The sequence below is a fragment of the Gopherus evgoodei genome, chromosome 11 (assembly GCF_007399415.2).
Source record: "Gopherus evgoodei ecotype Sinaloan lineage chromosome 11, rGopEvg1_v1.p, whole genome shotgun sequence".
Lineage (NCBI taxonomy): Eukaryota > Metazoa > Chordata > Testudines > Testudinidae > Gopherus > Gopherus evgoodei.
This window is the reverse complement of record NC_044332.1, coordinates 36,515,296-36,535,067: the sequence shown is the minus strand read 5'-3', so window position 1 is coordinate 36,535,067 and position 19,772 is coordinate 36,515,296. Positions and strand designations below refer to the sequence as shown.

At 38.0% G+C, this 19,772-nt stretch overlaps 1 protein-coding gene across 4 annotated transcripts in view; it reads left to right on the top strand.

The window, feature by feature from the left end:
- RBM45 (RNA binding motif protein 45) overlaps positions 1–18,328 on the top strand; it is a 31,070-nt gene extending 12,742 nt beyond the window's left edge. For 3 of the 4 annotated variants that reach the window (XM_030580127.1, XM_030580126.1, XM_030580129.1), the window contains exons 7-10: positions 1,686–1,779; positions 2,174–2,340; positions 6,447–6,647; positions 18,020–18,328. In XM_030580127.1, the coding sequence (XP_030435987.1) occupies positions 1,686–1,779; positions 2,174–2,340; positions 6,447–6,639 (454 nt within the window). In that variant the 3' untranslated portion in view covers positions 6,640–6,647; positions 18,020–18,328. Of the gene's footprint in view, positions 1–1,685; positions 1,780–2,173; positions 2,341–6,236; positions 6,362–6,446; positions 6,648–18,019 lie in introns of those variants that run through there. The other variant, XM_030580128.1, reaches the window with a different exon arrangement.
- The last annotated feature ends 1,444 nt before the right edge of the window (positions 18,329–19,772 follow it).

Here is a 19,772-nt window from a genome sequence, read left to right as displayed (position 1 = left end):
TCTATTCTCTTGCTGAGTCTAGCTCAGGCTTCTTCACAAGAGTCTTTGTGGTTCCTCCCTTCAGACTGAATTCTATCCCCTTTTATGAGGCCCAAGTGTCCATTAAATTATTACCTGATGCCTCCCATCCTGCCCCTCTGGCTGGGAAGCAACTAAGTAGGTGATCTGTTGCACCTGTACTGTAATTAGTTGACTGTTAACCCCTTACCAGACGACAGTTGGGTTTCACTGCACCACACAGGGCACAATCCCAGAGAAGGCCTTAGACACCAAACATTGCTGCTGCTTTTCAAGAGACAGAGGGAAAAGAAAAGATAAAACATTCCTTTTATTTTAAGATGACTTGTAAAATGTGACCAAAACTTTTTTACTAGCTTGCGATGTATAAAGACGTCTGAGAATGGGGTAGTGGGTTTTATATTAGAAGCAGGTTTTTGTCTTTATTTTCCTGGAAGACTCTGGTTGACTGTAGAGCTAATAGGATATTGGTAGCATGAGTACCAAGGAAGCGGAACCTGAGCAGATCAGGGGAAGGGAGTTGAAGATAGATAATGACCTGACCAAAACACCTGACAAAGAATGAAAAATCATTGTTAAAGATTCAACACCATTTCTTACTCTTGAGGGCATTCTGTGCCAGAATATTAAAAATTCTGCACACAATATATTACAATTCTGCAAAATTATGCAAATTTTATTTATCAAATAAATGTAGAGGCTTCAGCATGGCATTGGGGAGCACAGGCCACTGGCTGCATAGAGGTGGGAAGTCATTTTTCTGCGGGGAAGCAAAGAAATCTGTGGGGGACATAAATTCTATGCCCGTACACTAGTGGTGCAGAATTCCCCCAGGAGTAATTTTTTGCTCAGTTAAGTGATGGGGGAGCTATCTTTGCTCAAAATCTGCTAGGAGACTTTCGGCAAGGAGGGCAGTGATTTAATACTCTTGATATTTATAAGGTTAAAAAAAGTAGAATAAAAATTGTTTATGTATCATAAGCAGCAAGAAAACAACCCCCCCAAAGTAAGCATAGCCCAATATTTTTTCCGCAGCATGTCCTCTTTAAGAGAAAATACATAAATGGGTGTGTGGAAGTGCATGTAGTTTGAGCCAGCATGCCATACTGTAAAGTCATTCTAATGCTTTTGTTAATACCTAATTCTAAGAGTTGCACAATTGTAAAATGTGAAGAGGTTATTGCCTTATTCCCTCTTTGCAAAATATAAAAACTTGCTAGTCCAAGCAAAAAATGTAATTGTTTTACCTTCACTATCAAGATGGATAAGAAAATTATAGGGAAGAAATAATGTTTCCAACAAACTGATTTTTACTTCTCTCAGGCAGCTGAGTTTAACTCCATGAGCTGGGTTTGTATATTCTGTCTCTCTGTTAAAGCAACAGTGATAACTGAAAGGCTATGTTATAGGAAAAGAGTATAGAACATTGGGATACTGGTATTTCAGTGTATTCCGGATCTAACAAGAGTACTCATATAAATTTGCAACAATTTACTTATTCCTGGATGTTCTCAGCACATATCAAGGAAAACTGAATAGATGTTTTCTTGATCAGTTCTTTCTCTGAAAACTTTGATTTTAAACAAATTGTCATGTGAAATTCTTAAGATTATAGTAACGTTACATTTTGCTGTAAAGACAGAGTCTATGATTACTTCTTCTTACAGCCACATCAGAAAAATGGCGACACAGCTGGTGACTTCACAGGTGTCATCAATGGTGTCACATAATAATCTAGTTGGTCAGCAATATACATCTTCTGTAAGTAACTACACTCTATACCTTTGATGTCATTTCTCCTCAGTTGTTGCAGAACCTTGAAATGTGCAATAAGCAATTGTGTCCCATCTTTTTCCTCTTACCCTTGTGACTGCTTTAGGAGCTGATTTTGTTTGAAGTGTGGTGGGTTGATTTGTGCTTTTCTGTACTCTTTAAAGGTGGTATGATCTTAACTGGATTTATTGCCCAGGAAAAGTACTGTCAGGGAGGTAGTCAAGAAAAACACATCAGTTAATCATGTGGCTGTCAGAGAGCCCATATGTAATCCAGGACTTTAATGTCCTACACAGTAACAGAGTACTAAATCAGATAAAATGGAAATTTTCACTTTATTTTAATCTGTTACCTTTTTCATTACATTTTATTTTTGTTTCAGCAACCTTACAGCGGAAGTTCTAGCTCTCAGATATCTCAGCCCCAAACAGATGCTGTACTTCCATCACGCAAAAAAAAGGTTCCACCTGAGACTTCTGTGAAGGAAAGGCTTTTCATAGTGTTTTATCCTCATCCCTTACCTGTAAATGTGTTGGAGGATGTATTCTGGTAAGGTACCATTTAGTGATTAAAATAACTTCAATAATAGAATAAATTTTGAAAAATTTAGAATAAATGCTGAAATCAAACCAGGTCATAATCATGAGACAGCCCACAGCAAATACAAGTGATCAGCTGATAAATTAAACAGTAAAAAGTCGCCGGGAGCAGATGGTATTCACTGAAGAATTCTGAAGAAACTCATATATGAAATTGCAGAACTACTAATTGTGATATGTAACCTATCACTTAAGTCAGCTTCTGTACCAGATGACTGGAGGATAGTTTATGTAATGCCAGTTTTTAAAAAAAGACTCCAGAGGCGATCCTTGCAATTACAGGCTGATAACCCTAACTTTAGTACCACACAGATTGTTTGAAACTATAGTAAGGAACAGAATTATCAGACACATAAATCAGCAACATTTGTTGGGGAAGAGTCAACATGGCTTTTGTAAAGGGAAATCATCCTCACCAATCTTTTTAGAATTCTTTGAGGGGGTCAACTAACATAGACAAGGGTGATCCAGTTGATATAATGTAATTAGACTTTCAGAAAGTCTTTCACAAGGTCCCTCAAGACAACTCTTAAGCAAAGTAAACAGTCGTGGGACAAGAGGGAAAGTCCTCTCATGGATCAAAAACTGGTTAAAAGATAGGAAGCAAAGGATCAGAAGAAATGATTACAGTGAAGAGATATATAGCGGGGTCCCCCAGGAATCTGTACTGGGGCCAGTACTGTTCAGCATATACATAAATGATCTAGAAAAAGGAAAAAGAATAAACAGTTGGCAGAGTTTACAGATGATACAAAATTACTCAGGTTAAGTCCAAAGCTGGCATTGAAGAGTTACAAAGGGATCTCACAAAACTGAGTGGTTGGGAAACAAAATGGCAGATGAAATTCAATATTGATAAATGCAATGTTGTGCACATTGGGAAAACATAATTCCATATACGTACAAAATGGTGGTGTCTAAATTAGCTGTTACCATTCAAGAAAGACATTTTGGAGTCCTTGTGGATAGTTTTCTGGAAACATCTGCTTAATATGCCATGGAAGTAAAAAAAAAGCTAACAATGTTAGGAACCATTAGGAAAGGCATAATAAATATAATTCCACTATATATATATAGATAGATATAGATATATCCATGGTATGCCCACACCTTGAATACTGTGTGCCCTTCTCATCACACCATCTCAAAAAAGATATATTAGAATTTGAGAAGGTACAGAGAAGGGCAACAAAAATGATATGGGGTATTGAACAGCTTCCATATGAGGAGAGATTAAAAAGACTGGGACTTTTCAGCTTGGAAAAAAGAGGACTAAGAGGGGATATGATAGAGGCCTATAAAATCTTGAAAGTTATGGAGAAAGTGAATAAGGAAGTGTTTTACTGCTTCACATAACATAAGAACCAGGGATTACCCAATATACAGTAACTCCTCGCTTAACGTTGTAGTTATGTTCCTGAAAAATGCTACTTTAAGCGAAACAATGTTAAGCGAATCCAATTTCCCCGTAAGAATTAATGTAAATAGGAGGGGTTAGGTTCCAGGGAAATTTTTTTCACCAGACAAAAAACTATATACTATATAGATAGACACACAGAATACGTTTTAAACAAACAATTCAATATTGTTCACAGCTATGATGATTGTGAAGCTTGGTTGAGGTGATGAAGTTAGAGGGTGGAAGAGGGAGGGATATTTCCCAGGGAATGCCTTGCTGCTAAACGATGAACCAGCACTTGGCTGAGCCCTCAAGGGTTAACACGTTGTTAATGTAGCCTCTTACACAAGGCAGCCTGAACGCAAGGGAGGGAAGATAGCATAGCAGACAGAGACAGACACATACCTTGTGTGTAGAAGAGAGAGAGATGCACACTGCCCCTTTAAGTAAGCTGACCCACTCTTAAGTGCATTGTCTTTTTAAGTGGATCAGGAAGTTGAAACAACAGCTGCTGCCCCAAGCTCTCTCTGTCTCTCTCCCTCTGTGTTCCTTTCCTGCTGTAATGGAGGAAGGGTAAGCGGGGTGCAGGAGGGAGGGGGACACCCTGACACTCCTCCTCCTCCCTTCCCCCCTGCACAGCAAGCAGGAGTCTCTGGGAGCAGCTCCAAGGCAGAGGGCAGGAGCAGCACATTTCAGTGGGGGGAGGGACAGCTGACCTGCCTGGCAATTGATAGCCTGCTCAGCAGCTGCGGCACAGGGAACACGGAAGCGGGGAGCTGATTGATAGGGGGGCTGGTTCACCTTGGTCACAAGCCCCCACCAGCTAGCTGCAATGGGCTGCTCTTCCTGCAAGCAGTGGACAAAGCAGGCAGCTGCCAAATGACATCAGAAGGAAGCATTGCACAACTTTAAACGAGCATGTTCCCTAATTGATCAGCAACGTAACAACGAAACAACGTTAACCCGGATGACTTTAAGTGCGGAGTTGCTGCAAGTAGTAAGTAGCAGCTTTAAAACAAAGGAAGTACTTCTTCACACAATGCACAGTCAAGCTATGGAACTTGTTTCCAGGGCAGTTTTGAAGGCCAAAATTATAATGGGGTTCAAAAAAAAAAATTAGTTAAGTTGATGGAGGATAGGTCCATCAATGACTATTAGGCAGGAAGGTCAGGTATGTAACCCCATCCTCTGAGTGACATTAGCCTCTGATTACCAAATGCTGGGACTGGATGACATATCACTGGATAATTGCCCTGTTCTGTTAATAGCGTCTGGCATTGGCCACTGTTGGAAGACAGGTGGCAAAGTTTGCAAATGATACAAAATTACTCAAGGTAGTTAAGTCCATTGGTCTGACCCACTTTTGCCATTCTTATGTTCAATAAATTACGGTCCATTTCCAAACAAATGTCAATATTGTGCTGCCAGTTATTAAACCTGATGTGCAGATAACCCTGAAGTCAAGTTATCAGTTTCATACACTTTATTTTCAGAAAGCTTTAGTACTTCATGCTCTTATGGTACCACATAGCTATTTCAGCTTGAAATTTTAGCTACTTATTATTTGAGAGATTGTAGGAAAGCTGCATAACAATGTAGATTCAGGAAGTTGCTTCTGGTATAATTAAAATCTGACCTGAAGTAATGTAATTGTATTTGTACTACTGGCCTGCCTCCAAAAGTCATTTGAGGGTACCCAACATATTAGTGTCAAAGACTTGGGAGACAATTTTTTGCCCATTTCACCTTTTTAAAACTCGTTTTAGACTTGCTCTACCAACTTTGTTGGATTATTTTGTATGTATTAAGGGACATGGCAACATTCCCCTGTTCTGATATCTGCCAGCTGTATTGATGTAACTGAGGGACAGCTCTTTTAAAAGTCAAGCCACTTTTAAAAACAGACAAACAGAAAACCCCAGGGCTAGTTTGTGTGGAATTTGAAATGTACCTACTTGGGTTACTGGACTACCTTAGTCAGAGTCTGGAGGTAAAGGAAGCTATTCTTCATGGTCTTTGCATCCAATATTATGACCTGACATATTACTTATATTACATATAAGTCTTGTCTTCTCTCAGTGCATCAGCTTCTGTCTTGGAGCCCTCAGATGACTTGGGAGAGTAGGACTTTCTATGATAAGTTTTTAATGTTTATTTTTAAGGCACTTTATTGAGGTCTTCTCAAATGTAAATCACAAGTGAACAAATATAGTCCACTCACATAGGACATAAGTAAACTAGCCCACAGACATCCTTTCTGAAGTTGTCAGAAGGACTACCATGTAGCAAGTGTCACTTCCACAGCACCTATAGTGATCATGATGTTGATCAGGTTTACTTGTTTTTGTTTTGTTTTTTAAATGTTGGGTAAAGCACTGATTGAGGTGATTTTTATTGTGGGAGTGCTTAAAGAATGTGGCCTAACAATTCTTTCCTATTTCTTGCAGCATCTGCCAGGACTATTAAAAGGGAGGAAAAGTACAGATAGGGGAAGGGCAGCACAAAATCAGATATCGTGTACAAGAATAAAACTTACTGTCATTGTTAAATTATCTTGTTGAAGATATTGTATTGGTAGGCTGCAGTGCTGCAACTGTGTTTACAAATTGTAAATATTATGTAATGTGTATTTCAGTCCTATTTTTTTTTTTTTTTAGTCGGTTTGGACATCTTATAGAAGTTTACCTTGTGACAGGAAAAAATGTGGGCTATGCTAAGTTTGCAGACAGAACAAGTGCTAGCGATGCCATAACTGCATTACATGGCAAGATTGTGAATGGTGTCAGGCTTAAAGTAATGTTGGCAGATTCACCTGCAGAAGAATCTAACAAACGTCAAAGAACTTACTGACATCATGGGTAAGTACTTCGTCTGGATATAAACTAAAATTCAGCTAGTTTATATGGTGGGTCCTCTATTATTCTTTGGTAACAATATTTCAATTATAACCTCAGTTTTAAAGAAATTTATATCTTGTCTTTAAAAACTTGATTCATGATGAATTTGGAATGTAAGATCACTGCCCAAAAGCATATTTTTAATTTTTAGTAGGTATTTTTTTAAATAAAACTTATTTTAAGCTTATTTTTAAAAATATACAGTTAAACATAAACCAATTGATCAATATCAGTCTGGACAACTGTATGAAAATGATTAACTTTATGTACTTATAATGTATCAATGCTGAACATTTTAAAGAGGGAAAAATATAGAAAAATAAAAGGTATGCTTGAGATCAGTGTCTGTATCATTCTTTCACTAAAGAACACCACCTGTCATAATGATGGTAGGTAAGTCCAAAGACCTGAGGTCTGAGAAAAGAGAAGAAATAGAGGAAAGAAGTGGTAAATAAACTTTATCTTAGAAGAAAGCCAAGTGAGAACCTAAAAGTTTCTGGGCCATCTAGGGAAAAGCCATAGTGTAAATGTGTCTTATAGTATTTCCCAGAAAAGGAAAAAGCACCTAATTGACTTAAGGCACAAGTCCTGTTGAAAATTGATGGAGCTTGTGCTCCAAAATCATTTAGGTATTTTGTTGAAAATCCTACCCAGTAGTTCTAGGTTATTCCTCCTGGTAAGGAATGGAAAGGAATTTCTTCATATGTGCATGTGTGAAGACCAAAATTGTGTGTGTTCCACTATCATTTGGTGAGATATATAGAGAAGATAAAAACTGTGAAGGCTCTTCCTCACCTCTCCCATTGGTAGGAGGGATGGGTTATCATCAGTAAGACCAAGGAAGTAAAAGTTTAGCTGTGGGATAACGGGCATCGGAGTGCTCCGGTATGTACCTAAAATGGGAAATCCATTTAGGAAAGATCTTTTGCAAGACCAAAGAATGAGACTGGAAAACAGGCGATGAGTTGCACATTGTGAGAGGTCTGTCACTCTAGATTCTGTAGCGCACCAGCCAGAATACTATTTAAAATTATGAATTCCTATTATAAATTAAGCAAAGGCAAGACAAAGAGGTGCTGGATTCAATTCCATACTTAATTGCCTGTCAAATTACTTATGCCACTTATATCTGGAGTTGAAAGAGTGGAGTGTGATAGGTAGTAGACCTCTACCCTGATATAACATGACCTGGTATAACACGAATTCGGATATAAAACAGTAAAGCAGTGCTCCAGAGGGGCGGGGCTGCGCACTCTGGCAGATCAAAGCAAGTTCGATATCATGTGGGTTTTACCTATAACACAGTAAGATTTTTTGACCCCCGAGGACAGCTTTATATTGGTGTAAATGTGTATTTGGCTAGAGCTAATACAGGCTGGCAAAGTGCATGTCTCACTTAACATGCATGTCTCAAGTAGGGAGGTAAATATTGGGTGCCTCTGAATAAGGGTTTAATAGGGATCTGGGGTTGCTTGGATTAAAAAGAAGGAAAGGGTATAATAAATCTTCTTAGGTCTAATGGTTTTACATTGTGACTATTACTGAAGCTTTTTATTCCATTCCTCAGGCAGAGATTGCTCCATAAAGAGAAGTTTGGGGCTTAAAGCCATCTGTCTTTCAGGCTTCTTTTTGATGGAGCTTGGCAGAGTTAAGCTAAATGTCACAGATGAGGTCAGGGTCCTGTCTGTTGTTAATCAAAGAGTGCTATGCATCTTTTTTGTCAGGATTCCCCTCCATGTACAATAAGTAGTACTGTTGAAGATCCAGTTGGTGTAATCCTTCCATTTTGTGAAGATCTTTTTAGGATTCCAAGAGAGAATCTTTGAGGGTTTTCAAGTGAAGTGGACTTAAAATATAAGTAAGAGTTGCACTGAGATAACTTGGAGGTGTCTAGGACAGGGGCTCTCAAACTTGGTTTGTGGCTTTTTCAGGGTAAGCCCCGGCGGGCTGTGAAACACTGTGTTTATCTGAGTGTCCACAGGTATGGCTGCTCACAGCTCTCATTGGCCGGGAACGGTGAACCGTGGCCACTGGGAGCTGCAAGTCGCTGTACCTGCAGACACTCAGGTAAACAAAGCGTCTCATGGTCCGCCAGAGTCTTACCCTGAGCAAGCTGCGAACCAAATTCGGGAACCCCTGGTCTAGGAGCAGGAGCATTAATTTCAGGATTCCAGTTCTGTCCGTGCAGGACAACATTTTTTCCTGTGACTTTATCTAGTGAGTATGTTGGATATGCTTTCTGCCTCCAATTTTTAGTGTGTAAAGTTCTGGAATGAGAGAGAGGACCAAAATAATTAGAGTCAGAGCAAAGGTTTTTGGAGGCAGTGGGCAAAGATACACTCCTATGCTGGTTAGGAGCAGAAGGGCCTTTTATTTCAGTTTGTTGCCTAAAAGGTTTTCATGTGATTTCTGAAGGAAGTCTACATTTCATAAACCATGTGTAGCTGGGGTGCATGATGTTGAGGAGAGTACTGAGTCTTGGGTCTAGGCTTTGTAATGCTGTCCTTCCACTTCAAAGCATAAAATTAAAATGTCTCCTCCACTACAGAGGAATTTGATAAATATTCATAGTTATCAAGGATGGCCAGTAATGTTAATATAAACTCTACCGTGCAGTAGCAAGTCTGCTATTAATATAGCATGAAACGTATGCAAGATAAGGACAGACCAGTTTTTGAAAACCTGACTGCATTGTAGGTGCTCTGCTTAAGTTTCGCATTGGCCTTTTAAAATTAACAGGGGTTTGTTTGTGTTTTTAATCTGACTTTGGAATATATTTTTGTCTCAATGTGGTTTTAGTAAGGGACTAAACAGCATTGTGGAGTTCCATGTTTCTCCGCTGATTCCATGTCAAAGATTGCTCGGTTTATAAACAAAAAGATATTTTGTTCAAACTTGTAGCACTTCAAACTCATCCCAGGTATCTGAGCCGTTTCTTATACATGTAAAGTTAGAGTTGCACAGATGGAAAACAACATAATGTGGTGACACACAAGGACAAAAGGGGACCAAGTTCAGTTCTTACAACAGAAAAAGTTTAAAGTAATCAGCGAGCTAAAAAGCAGTTTTGTTTAACTCTGGGGAATGGTGCAAGGCAGACCATTCTTCCCTTTTCTTTAGTTTTCTGTTTTCTTTCCCTTCTCCCACTGTAAATCTGAAAAGCAGCCATGGTGCATCTCCAGCAGGATGCAGCACACAAAAGTGGTGGCTCCCCTTTTGAACTGCTGCTGTAGGAATGCTAGCACTGGTACTTCAAAGGAACGACCTTTCAGTAGTATTGTGTCACACTGGAAGCACATATTTTGTAAAACTAACACTTTACTCTTACCGGTGACCAAATGTAGACAGGCTTTGCTTTTTTCTACAATGTGTACATGATTATGACTTATGTCCATAGGTTTAAATTATTTTTCTAAATTGTGGTTTACTAATCAGTAACCTATTCTTAAATCTTATTAATCTGGTGTACCTTATTCCAGAGGTCTAAGAATTAAATGTTCTAAAACAGGGGTGGCCAACCTGAGCCTGAGAAGGAGCCAGAATTTACCAATGTACATTGCCAAAGAGCCACAGTAATACGTCAGCAGCCCCCATCAGCTCCCCCCCGCCGGCTCCCAGTGCCTCCCACCCACCAGCAGCCCTGCCAATCAGCGCCTCCCGCTCCCTCCCCACATCTCCCAATCACCTGTTTCGTGAGGTGTAGGAGGCTCTGGTGGGGAGGGGGAGAAGAGAGGGCATAGCAGGCTCGGCAGGTCGCAGGAAGGCGTGGAATGGGGGCAGGGCCTGTGGCAGAGCCAGGGAGTGGGCAGTAAGCACCCCCAGGCACCGGTGTAGCTCCAGCTCTGGAGTCGGTGCCTATGCAAGGAGCCACATATTAACTTCTGAAGAGCCGCATGTGGCTCCAGAGATACAGGTTGGCCACCCCTGTTCTAATATATTAAATGTGGTCACTGTTCTCTCTCCCCTACTCCGAAACAAGTTATTTGTTTTCTTACAGCAGGCAATATAAAACATTTAAACTGTTATGCCTCTCAGATTGCATTTTCAGTGTTCTGTAACTCTAGCTTCTTGATACTTTTGTTTTTGAGCAATAGCTATAGATTTTCCTAAAATGTTGAACTTCTCGCATGCAAGTTTAGGAATCTGGCTAAAATAGGAATCCAAGGCTACAGCAAAATTTGGCTACAGCACAATTTGATCATTGCTGTCACAGTTTGTGTAAAAGTGTAAAACTTTTTTATTGAAAAAGATATATGGATTTATATTGGGGAAAAAAACCATTTTGGTTTATTTAACTTTGTTTCACACACTAGCACAGATGTTATAGGAAGATGCTGCATATCTGTGCAAATTCCTGTTCTCCTTAAAAGAAATTTCCAATTTTGCAAAAGTCGTGGTTTTATTTCTATATCTCCACCGAATAACTGAGGTGGTTGTCTTTCAATAAGGACTGCCATTTTAATGATTTTTCCCATTAGAAAGCATTGGAAAAAGGTTGAACTCTGAAACTTTCTATGAACTTTGAAATGGATCGAATTCCAATGCTTTAAAATAGAAAGATGTTTCTTTGTCTTACTTTGTGTCATGAAATTATCTAGATAATGGCTTGTTGTGTAATTAATACTTTTTGTGAGTGATTTATACCTTCGTAATTAGAGGTCCTGTTTAGAGTATCTTTTAGATGATGGTGAGGTTTTCCTTTGAGTCACTGTACATTGACCTCTGTAGGGAAAGTTTGGAGTTAACTTTAGCATAATTTTGCACACAAAAATAAACAAGAGTGCCATTAACTATTTTTTCTATAGGACATCTGAGCAGGAGGGTTAAAACAGATATTACCGGGATTACAAAAACATGGTGGAATAGCACTCATGACTGGAATATAGCTATTGAATGGTATGTACTGTTTAGGAGAGATTGGAATAAAGGTAGAAGTGGTGCGGTAGCATTGTGCATCAATGAAGCCGTAAACTAAAGGAATATGAAGTGATAGTATGGACAAAACAGAGCCTGTTTGGGTTCAAATCTCTTTGGGGAAGAATTGTATTGGGATTGTGTTAGGGGTCTGCTGTAGACCCCCAGGGTGAGATTCACATGTGGATAGAGATCTCTTCAATAGTAGAGAGAAATACTTTGGGGAATTGTCATGATAGGAGACTTCAATTTCCTGGATATAGTTTGGAGAATAAATGCTACTTGTATTGGTAGGGCCTAGTTATTTCTTGATGTGATAGATGAAAACTTCATAAAATTGTCACCAAACCAACAAGAGATGATACAATTTTAGATTCTGTTTTAATAAGTAGCAAGGACATCATAGAAGAGTGTAGGAAGTAACTTTGGATTGAGTTATGAAATGATTCAGTTTAAATGGAAGGATAATCAAAATTAGGTAATCAGCTACCATTTTTTAATTCAAAAGGTCAAAGTTTGGGAAGTTTAAGAGCGTTTAGTTAAAGAAGTCAACTGGACTAAACAGCCCAAGAACTTAAATGTGGAAAAGGCTTGGAATTTCTTCAAATCAACTGTGTAAAAACTATCTGAAATTTGAATCCCAAGCAAAGGAAAAAATCTTGCACACAGGCACCAGCCCAAGCTGGATGAATAACCACCTCAGAAAGGAGTAAGCAGAGAATTTATAGCGAATGAAAAAAGGGGTTGATCAGCAAAGAAAGCTAAGTTGTGGAGGTTAGAAAATGTAGGAATAAAGTGAGAGAATTGTTAAAAGTCAAACTGAATTAGCTCTTGCCAAGAAAATTAAAATGATCTTTTAAAAAAAATATATCATGAGAAAATAAGGAAGGATGAGGTTTGGCTGCTCTTTAGTGTTTGTGGAAAGGAAATTAGAGGTAATCTAGGTATGGCCCCAAAATCAAATGAATATTTTTGCTTCTGATTTCAGTAAGAATAATAGTATGGGACATGTGCCTGAAGGAGTATGGCTGATGAAAATGAGTGTCTAGAAATGGAAATTACCACATCAGAGATAGAAGAAAAACTTAGTGTTTAATGCACTCCAATCAGGGGAACTGAATAAATTCTGCCCCAGAATACTGAAAGAACTGGCTCATGAGACTGCTAGTCCAGTAGCAAGGATATTCAATACATCTGTCTATTTGGGGTAGAACCATGTGACTGAAGAATAGCTAACTTCAGATCTTTATTTAAGAGAGGGGAAAAAAATGATCCAGGCAATTACAGGCCTGTTAATCTGATTTTAGCAGTATGCAAGCCTTTAGATCAGATTGTAAAGGAAAGAATAATTAAATTCATTGAGGTAAATGGTAAAGGAAATGTAATGCAGCATGTGATTGCCAAAGGTAGATAATGCCATACTAATATGATTTCATTCTTTGAGAAAATAACTGATATTTTTTAGATAAGGGAAGTGCCATAAATTGGTGTACTTGGACTTCAGTAAAACATTTCACATCGTGCCACATGGGAAATTATTGGAAGATGGGGTACAGTACCATTATTGTAAGGTGGATAGGTAACTGGTTAAAGGGAAGCAGGCAGTGGGTTGTGCTGAAGGATGAGTTATTGGACTGAAGGGAGGTTACTAGAATTCCTCAAAGATTAATTTTGGGACAAGTCTGGTTCAATATTTTTATTAATGACCCTGACACAAAAAATAGGAGTGTGCTAATGACATTTGCTGATGATACAAAGTTGAGAGGCATTATCAATACAGAGGAGGATTGGAATATTATACAGGAAGATCTGGATGATCTTGAAGATTGGAGTGACAGAAATGGGATGAAATTTAATAGTACAAAATGCAAACTCATTTAAGATTAACAATAAAAATTTCTGCTACAAGCTGGGGGGCTCATCAATTGGAAGTGATAGAGGAGGAGAGAGACCTGAGTTTGTGGGTCAGTTGCAGGATGACTGAGCCACCAATGTGATGTGGCTGTGAAAAAGGCACATGCAGTCCCAGGATGTATCAGGGAAGGCATTTCCAGGAGAGAGAGAGAGGAGTTTTAGTGCCATTGTACAAAGTACTTGTAAGACTCATTGTACATTGATAACCTGTGTTGAAAAAAGATGAATTTTAAACAGAAATAGATATATAGAAGAGTTACTGGCATGATCTGGAGAATGGAGCACCTATCTTATAGGAGGAGACTGGAAGAGCTCTGCTTGTTTAGCTTAGCAAAAAGAAGGCTGAGGGGGATATAATAGCTTTTGTAAATACTGGGGAGAATAAAGAGCCATTTAAGCTAAAGGACAATGTTATCATAAGAATAAATGGATATAAATTGCCTATGAACAAATTCAGACTGCAAATTAGAAGGTTTCTAACCATCAGAGGGGTGAGGTTCCAGAAAACTCAATAGGAGTTTTGGGCAAACAACTTGAGTTTTAAGAGAGAGATGGACAAATTTAGGAATCTGATTAGGGGGAAGGGTTTAGCAACCCTGGGGAGTCACTTAGGGTTTGTTTTATGTCCTAAATGCTCATTCTTCAGGGTTTCAGCTGGCCACTTGGAAGGCAATGATTTCCGCTCCTTTCTTCCCCCCAGTGTGTTCTGGGTTTTTTGGTTTTGTTTTATTGATCTCCTTCCTCTGAAGCATCAGGGGTGGCCACAGCTGGATATGGAACATTGGACTAGAAGGGCGAGGGCTCTGAGGTGGCACCAAGCATTCTCTCTCTGGTACTCGGCTGGCTGATTCTTGCTCACATGCTCAGGGTCTAACTGATCACCATATGTGGAGTTGGGAAGAACTTTTTCCCCAGATCAGATTGGCAGTGACCTTAGGACATTTTCACCTTCCTCTTCTGCATGTGGGTTACTTGTTAGGATTAGCTGGTATGTTTCAGTTAATCATTTCCCTGTCATTTCACTGGTTCACCTCTGTCCTGCCTAGTCTCTGCTTATGGCACGTAACTATCTAGTCTCCTGTGGGCTGTAATACTTCGGTCTAATTTAGGTTATTGGGTTTAGCGTGAGTGTTGGTGGTTAGATAACCTGATGGTCTCTTCTGTCCTTAAACTCTATAATTTACCAAGGAACATGTTGGATTCTCCATCATTTTAAGGTATTAAATTAAGATTATCTTATAAAAAAGAAGTTATTGCTCAAGCAGAAGTTATGGGCTTGATGCAGGAATTACTCCATGAAATTCTATTATCTGTATCCGGGATAGACAACCTATGGCCGATTTTCAGTGGCACTCACACTGCATGGGTCCTGGCCACTGGTCCGGGGGGCTCTGCATTTTAATTTAATTTTAAATGAAGCTTCTTAAACATTTAAAAAACCTTATTTACATACAACAATAATTTAGTTACATATTTTAGACTTATAGAAAGAGACCTTCTAAAAACATTAAAATGTATTACTGGCACGCGAAACCTTAAATTAGAGTGAATAAATAAAGACTTGGCACACCACTTCTGAAAGGTTGTCGACCTCGGGTCTGTATTATGCAGCAGGTCAGATCAGATGATCAGAACAGTCCCTTCTGCCCATACTCCATGAATCACCAGAACACTGAAAGCAAGTAGACCTGCTTTTGCCTGTAGCTATATTGTAACATGGGATAGTGAAGATGCTTTGTCCTCTTAACTAGTATAAAAACTAGAGGAGGATTAACTGTGGAACTTATTTTATAATCTTTTTGACATTTTATCAGAATGAAGTAAAAGTTTTACTTTTTTGGCTCTTTTGAGGTTGTTTCCTTTAGATATCACCTCAAGAAGTGTGCATTTGTAATGCAAAAATCCATGGTTTTTATTTATTTTTTTAAGTGGGATACATACAATTTCTAATAATTAAATCAGTTACAATTGAATTAGTTAAATGTATTGTGATCCCTTGCTCAATTCACCTTATACAAGTACTGTAATGCAATCTCTTTATGGTGAAAGTGCAGTTAACAAATGTTAAAAAAATTCTACAACTGCACTCGAAAACAAAACTATATAAAATTTTAGAGCCTACAAGCCAAAACATGAAGGGGCATACACATGTTTAGCATATGTGGCACATAAATATGTTGCAATGCCGGCTACAACAGTGCCTGCGAATGCCTGTTCACTTTGAGGTGACATTGTAAAAGAAGCAGGCAGTATTACATCGCATAAATGTAAACAAATGTGTTTGTCTTAGAAACTGTCTGAACAAGATGTAGGACTGAGTGGGTTTATGAGGTGAATTGAAAAATACTTTTTCTTTGTTTATCTTTTTTACAGTGCAAATATATGTAATAAAAAATAATACAAAGTGAGCACTGTACACTTTGTAATTGAAATCAGAATATTTGAGAATGTAGAAAAACATCAAAATATTTATAATAAATTTAAATTGGTATTCTGTTATTGTTTAACAGTGTGATTAAAACTGCAATTAATCATGACTTTAAAAAAAATCTAGTTAATTTCTTTTGCATTAATCGCATGCATTAACTGTGGTTGATAGCCCTACTTTTAAATTATAATAATCAGGAATATAACCTGCATTTACAAAGAATTTGAGTAAATGTATGATGATTTACTAAACCAGTCCATCTCATCAATATGACAAGCTCCAGCTCTCATACCGACCAATGAATATTCACATTGTCTAGGGAAGTAACTAAAAGAAATAAAAAAGATTAAAATAGTGGCTTTCTTTTGATTATTGATTTAAACTCATAAGCTCTTGATGTAGGGGCTGTTTCTGCTTATGTTTATACACTGGTCCAAATAAATGTTAAGGTTAAAATTAGTGACTTAAATTACCATGGTTTAAATCAATCCGTGTTTGAGCAGATGTATTAAAGTACAGAGGGCTTCTCCTACTTCTAAATTTTTTAAAACGTATATGTCTAAAGTTCTTGATACTGACCATCTATTTTCCTTGCCTCCATAGTCACCTTGTGGCACCTTATAGACTAACAGACGTTTTGGAGCATGAGCTTTCGTGGGTGAATACCCACTTCCTCAGATGCATCTGAGGAAGTGGGTATTCACCCACGAAAGCTCATGCTCCAAAACGTCTGTTAGTCTATAAGGTGCCACAGGATTCTTTGCTGCTTTTACAGATCCAGACTAACACGGCTACCCTCTGATACTTGACATAGTCACCTTGGCATTTTTCTACCTTAATCTCATTGCTTTACCTAAGCTTTTCATATTTGGCTGAAGGTTTCTGATTCCTGTAATGAAAATGACATATGCCATAACTTCTATGCAGTGTTGTTGTAGCCATGTTGGTCCCAGCATATAGAGAGAAAAGATGGGTGAGGCAATAACCTTTATTCGACCAACTTCTATTGGTGAGAGAGACAAGCTCTTGAGCTTGCTCTTCTTCTGGTCTGGGAAATGTACTCAACATGCTAAAAAATCTGTTCTACCCTTTGTTTAGCTGTGACACTGAGTACATTTCCCAGACATGTGTAAGCTCAAAAGCTTGTCTCTCGCAAACAGTTGGTCCAATAAAAGATTTTTTTTTCACCCACCTTATCTCTCTAACATGCCATAATTAAAAGATAGAGGGGAGAATCCGGCGCTTTCCAGAGGAATACGTTGTGGGATTTTTTGTGTTCACTGTAGCCATTGCATTGACCAAACACTTTTTGTGGGATTGCACAAGTGCTTTAGAAAAGCTGAGCTGTATAATAGCAACATCTTGAAAAGATATAAAGTCAAGACTTCTGGAACTAGTCTTTACAGAATGAAATAAACCCTGGTTGCTGAATTCAGTAGCCCTGCACAGAGAGGTGGTATTGCATTTCCTCCTCCTCAACCTCTGTATACGTATGTTGGTTATTTACTTCTGCTGTCTTCCTAGCTGGATTCCCAGAATCTTTTTTAAATGGAATCTCTAATAATTTAATAGGTTATGGAAATCCATAATGTGTTTTTCTAGAACTCTTTGGAACCTACTCTGTTATATCATCCTTGTTCTGAATAATTTTGCTTCCTTGATTTTGTTTGCTTTTAAGTTTAAAAAAAATCTGTAGAAAAGAGAAAAGTTCAGTAATATGCATGTATTTATGTTGTTGTTTTTCTCTATATGAATATTCAGAGAGGTTACAGTATAAGCAATCAAATGTGCTCCAAAATAGAGAGGCACTCTATTAATAAAGAACTACAACATAATTTAATTCACAAGATAATACACAGTATGTTTTAGAAAAAAATGTTTGCTTTCACACAGAATTTGTTAGAGAATCAGGGAACACATAGAGTATTAGCTTCTCTAAATATTTTAATTATAGACAGGCTTTTATGTGTGGGTTGGAGTGCCATTGTAAGAAATACCCTTATTATAATATGTATTTTTAAATAAATATAGGTATTTTATCTTTGACACTATCTTCATACTTGTGTTCTTTCTACAGAGCAGAGACTAAATAATGACATGACCCTCAGCTGACTGACTGAAAACATGACTAGACACGGTTCCTGTGGACAGTGACAGCTTTTTGTACTGTTAGCTGATGTTTGTGGAAAAAAACACTTTATTTAAAAAAAACTCAAAATACAGAATGTAGTTTAAATCCACAATTAGCCAACATTTTTAATTGTAAACTGATAGTTGTTGTAGCAGTCTGTCATTCTGTATTAGAGAAATAAAATTTTTTGTTTAAATCCTGCCTCTAACATGAACACATTAAAGTTGGGGGAAAAAATAAAGGAGCCAACACTAATGGTTTCACTGGTTAATTGCTAATGACTCAGACTGTACATACTGAAGAGTAATTGAAAGTGCAGACATTAACACAGTCAAATTAGGATGACAACTAAAAATATATATATAATTTTTTTTTTAAATGGTGCAGAATATTTCAAAGATTGGTACCAGTTTCTGCCAAGATTGAGCCTGGTCCAGATAGCCCCAAATTCAGGAATGCTTTCCTCTTGAGGGAGGGGACTTAAGCACTTACTTGAGTGCTTTCCTTTGTTAGGGCCAAAAGTATGAAATGCTGATTTATTGTTGTCTAGTGTGCAGGGCACTAGACTAGGAGTCAGATGTGGGTCACTGAAACTTATCCATTGCCCACTTTAGTTATTGGTAGTAGTGATCATTAATATCATGGTTGTTTTTTTTCCTAAAGTGCATTATTTCACTATGAAATATATACCATCTGAACAACTGTAGTCACTCCTTTTTCAACGAACTATAATGGTTTATTAAGCAACTCATTATTCCAGTTGTGGCTGCTGCTGAAATATTGCTTAAAGATAGCTCAAATAAGTATTTGCACATGTATCTACATGTGACGACTCCCATACACATCCAATGGTAATATTTGTTAAAGGATCCATGTGAACAAAAACATAAAGGCACGGCTCACCGGGTTAGTGCACTGGTCTGTTACCTCTAGAGCAGTTCAGCTTTTGGGTCACATAAAAGAAAATGCTGCTTTGTTTCCCTGTGTGTGCATATAGACTAACGCTCTAGACTGGATTCAGTGGGAGAGTTCCAGATTTGGATAAGGATGCATTGGCTGACCTTTGTGTGAAGAAGTTTTGGCAGCACCTAGATGCACTAAATCAGGCTCATGCACTGTTGTTAACTTCTTTTTTCCAGATCACTTAGTTCACTTGAACATTTTTGTTTAAAAATAAATTATTAGAGAGAGATGGAGTAACATTACTGATCAGAAACAGCTGAAGGTGAAACTCCATCTGTAATGCATCCTGTTGGGTTAAGAATAGCTGCTGGCCTATACACATCAAGGCAAACATAGACCTGTGGTGGTTTTGTGCCCCAAAATTTTAATTGGAAGCATGCTTGCTTACCATTTACTACTGCCTTTAAGCTGCAGTACTTAATTTGCCAGTAGGTGCTGCTTAAAAAATGCCACTCAACTTTTTTAAAATGCAGCATTAAAAGCCTAGGTAGTCATCCATTAATTGATAGTTTAAAAAGAATGCAGATTGATGTAATTAGAGTTAATAGTTCAATGCAGTCTATTTTAATACTTATTTTTCAATATTTTCCTATGCAGCAAGTATTTTAACACACTGAAATCTGAGTCCACTTCTACAATGAAATGTTAGTGTAATATTATATGATGAATGCAGACAGTGTGAATTTGTCTCTACAGCATGCTAGATATAAGTACACTATAACAACGTAGTCTCTAA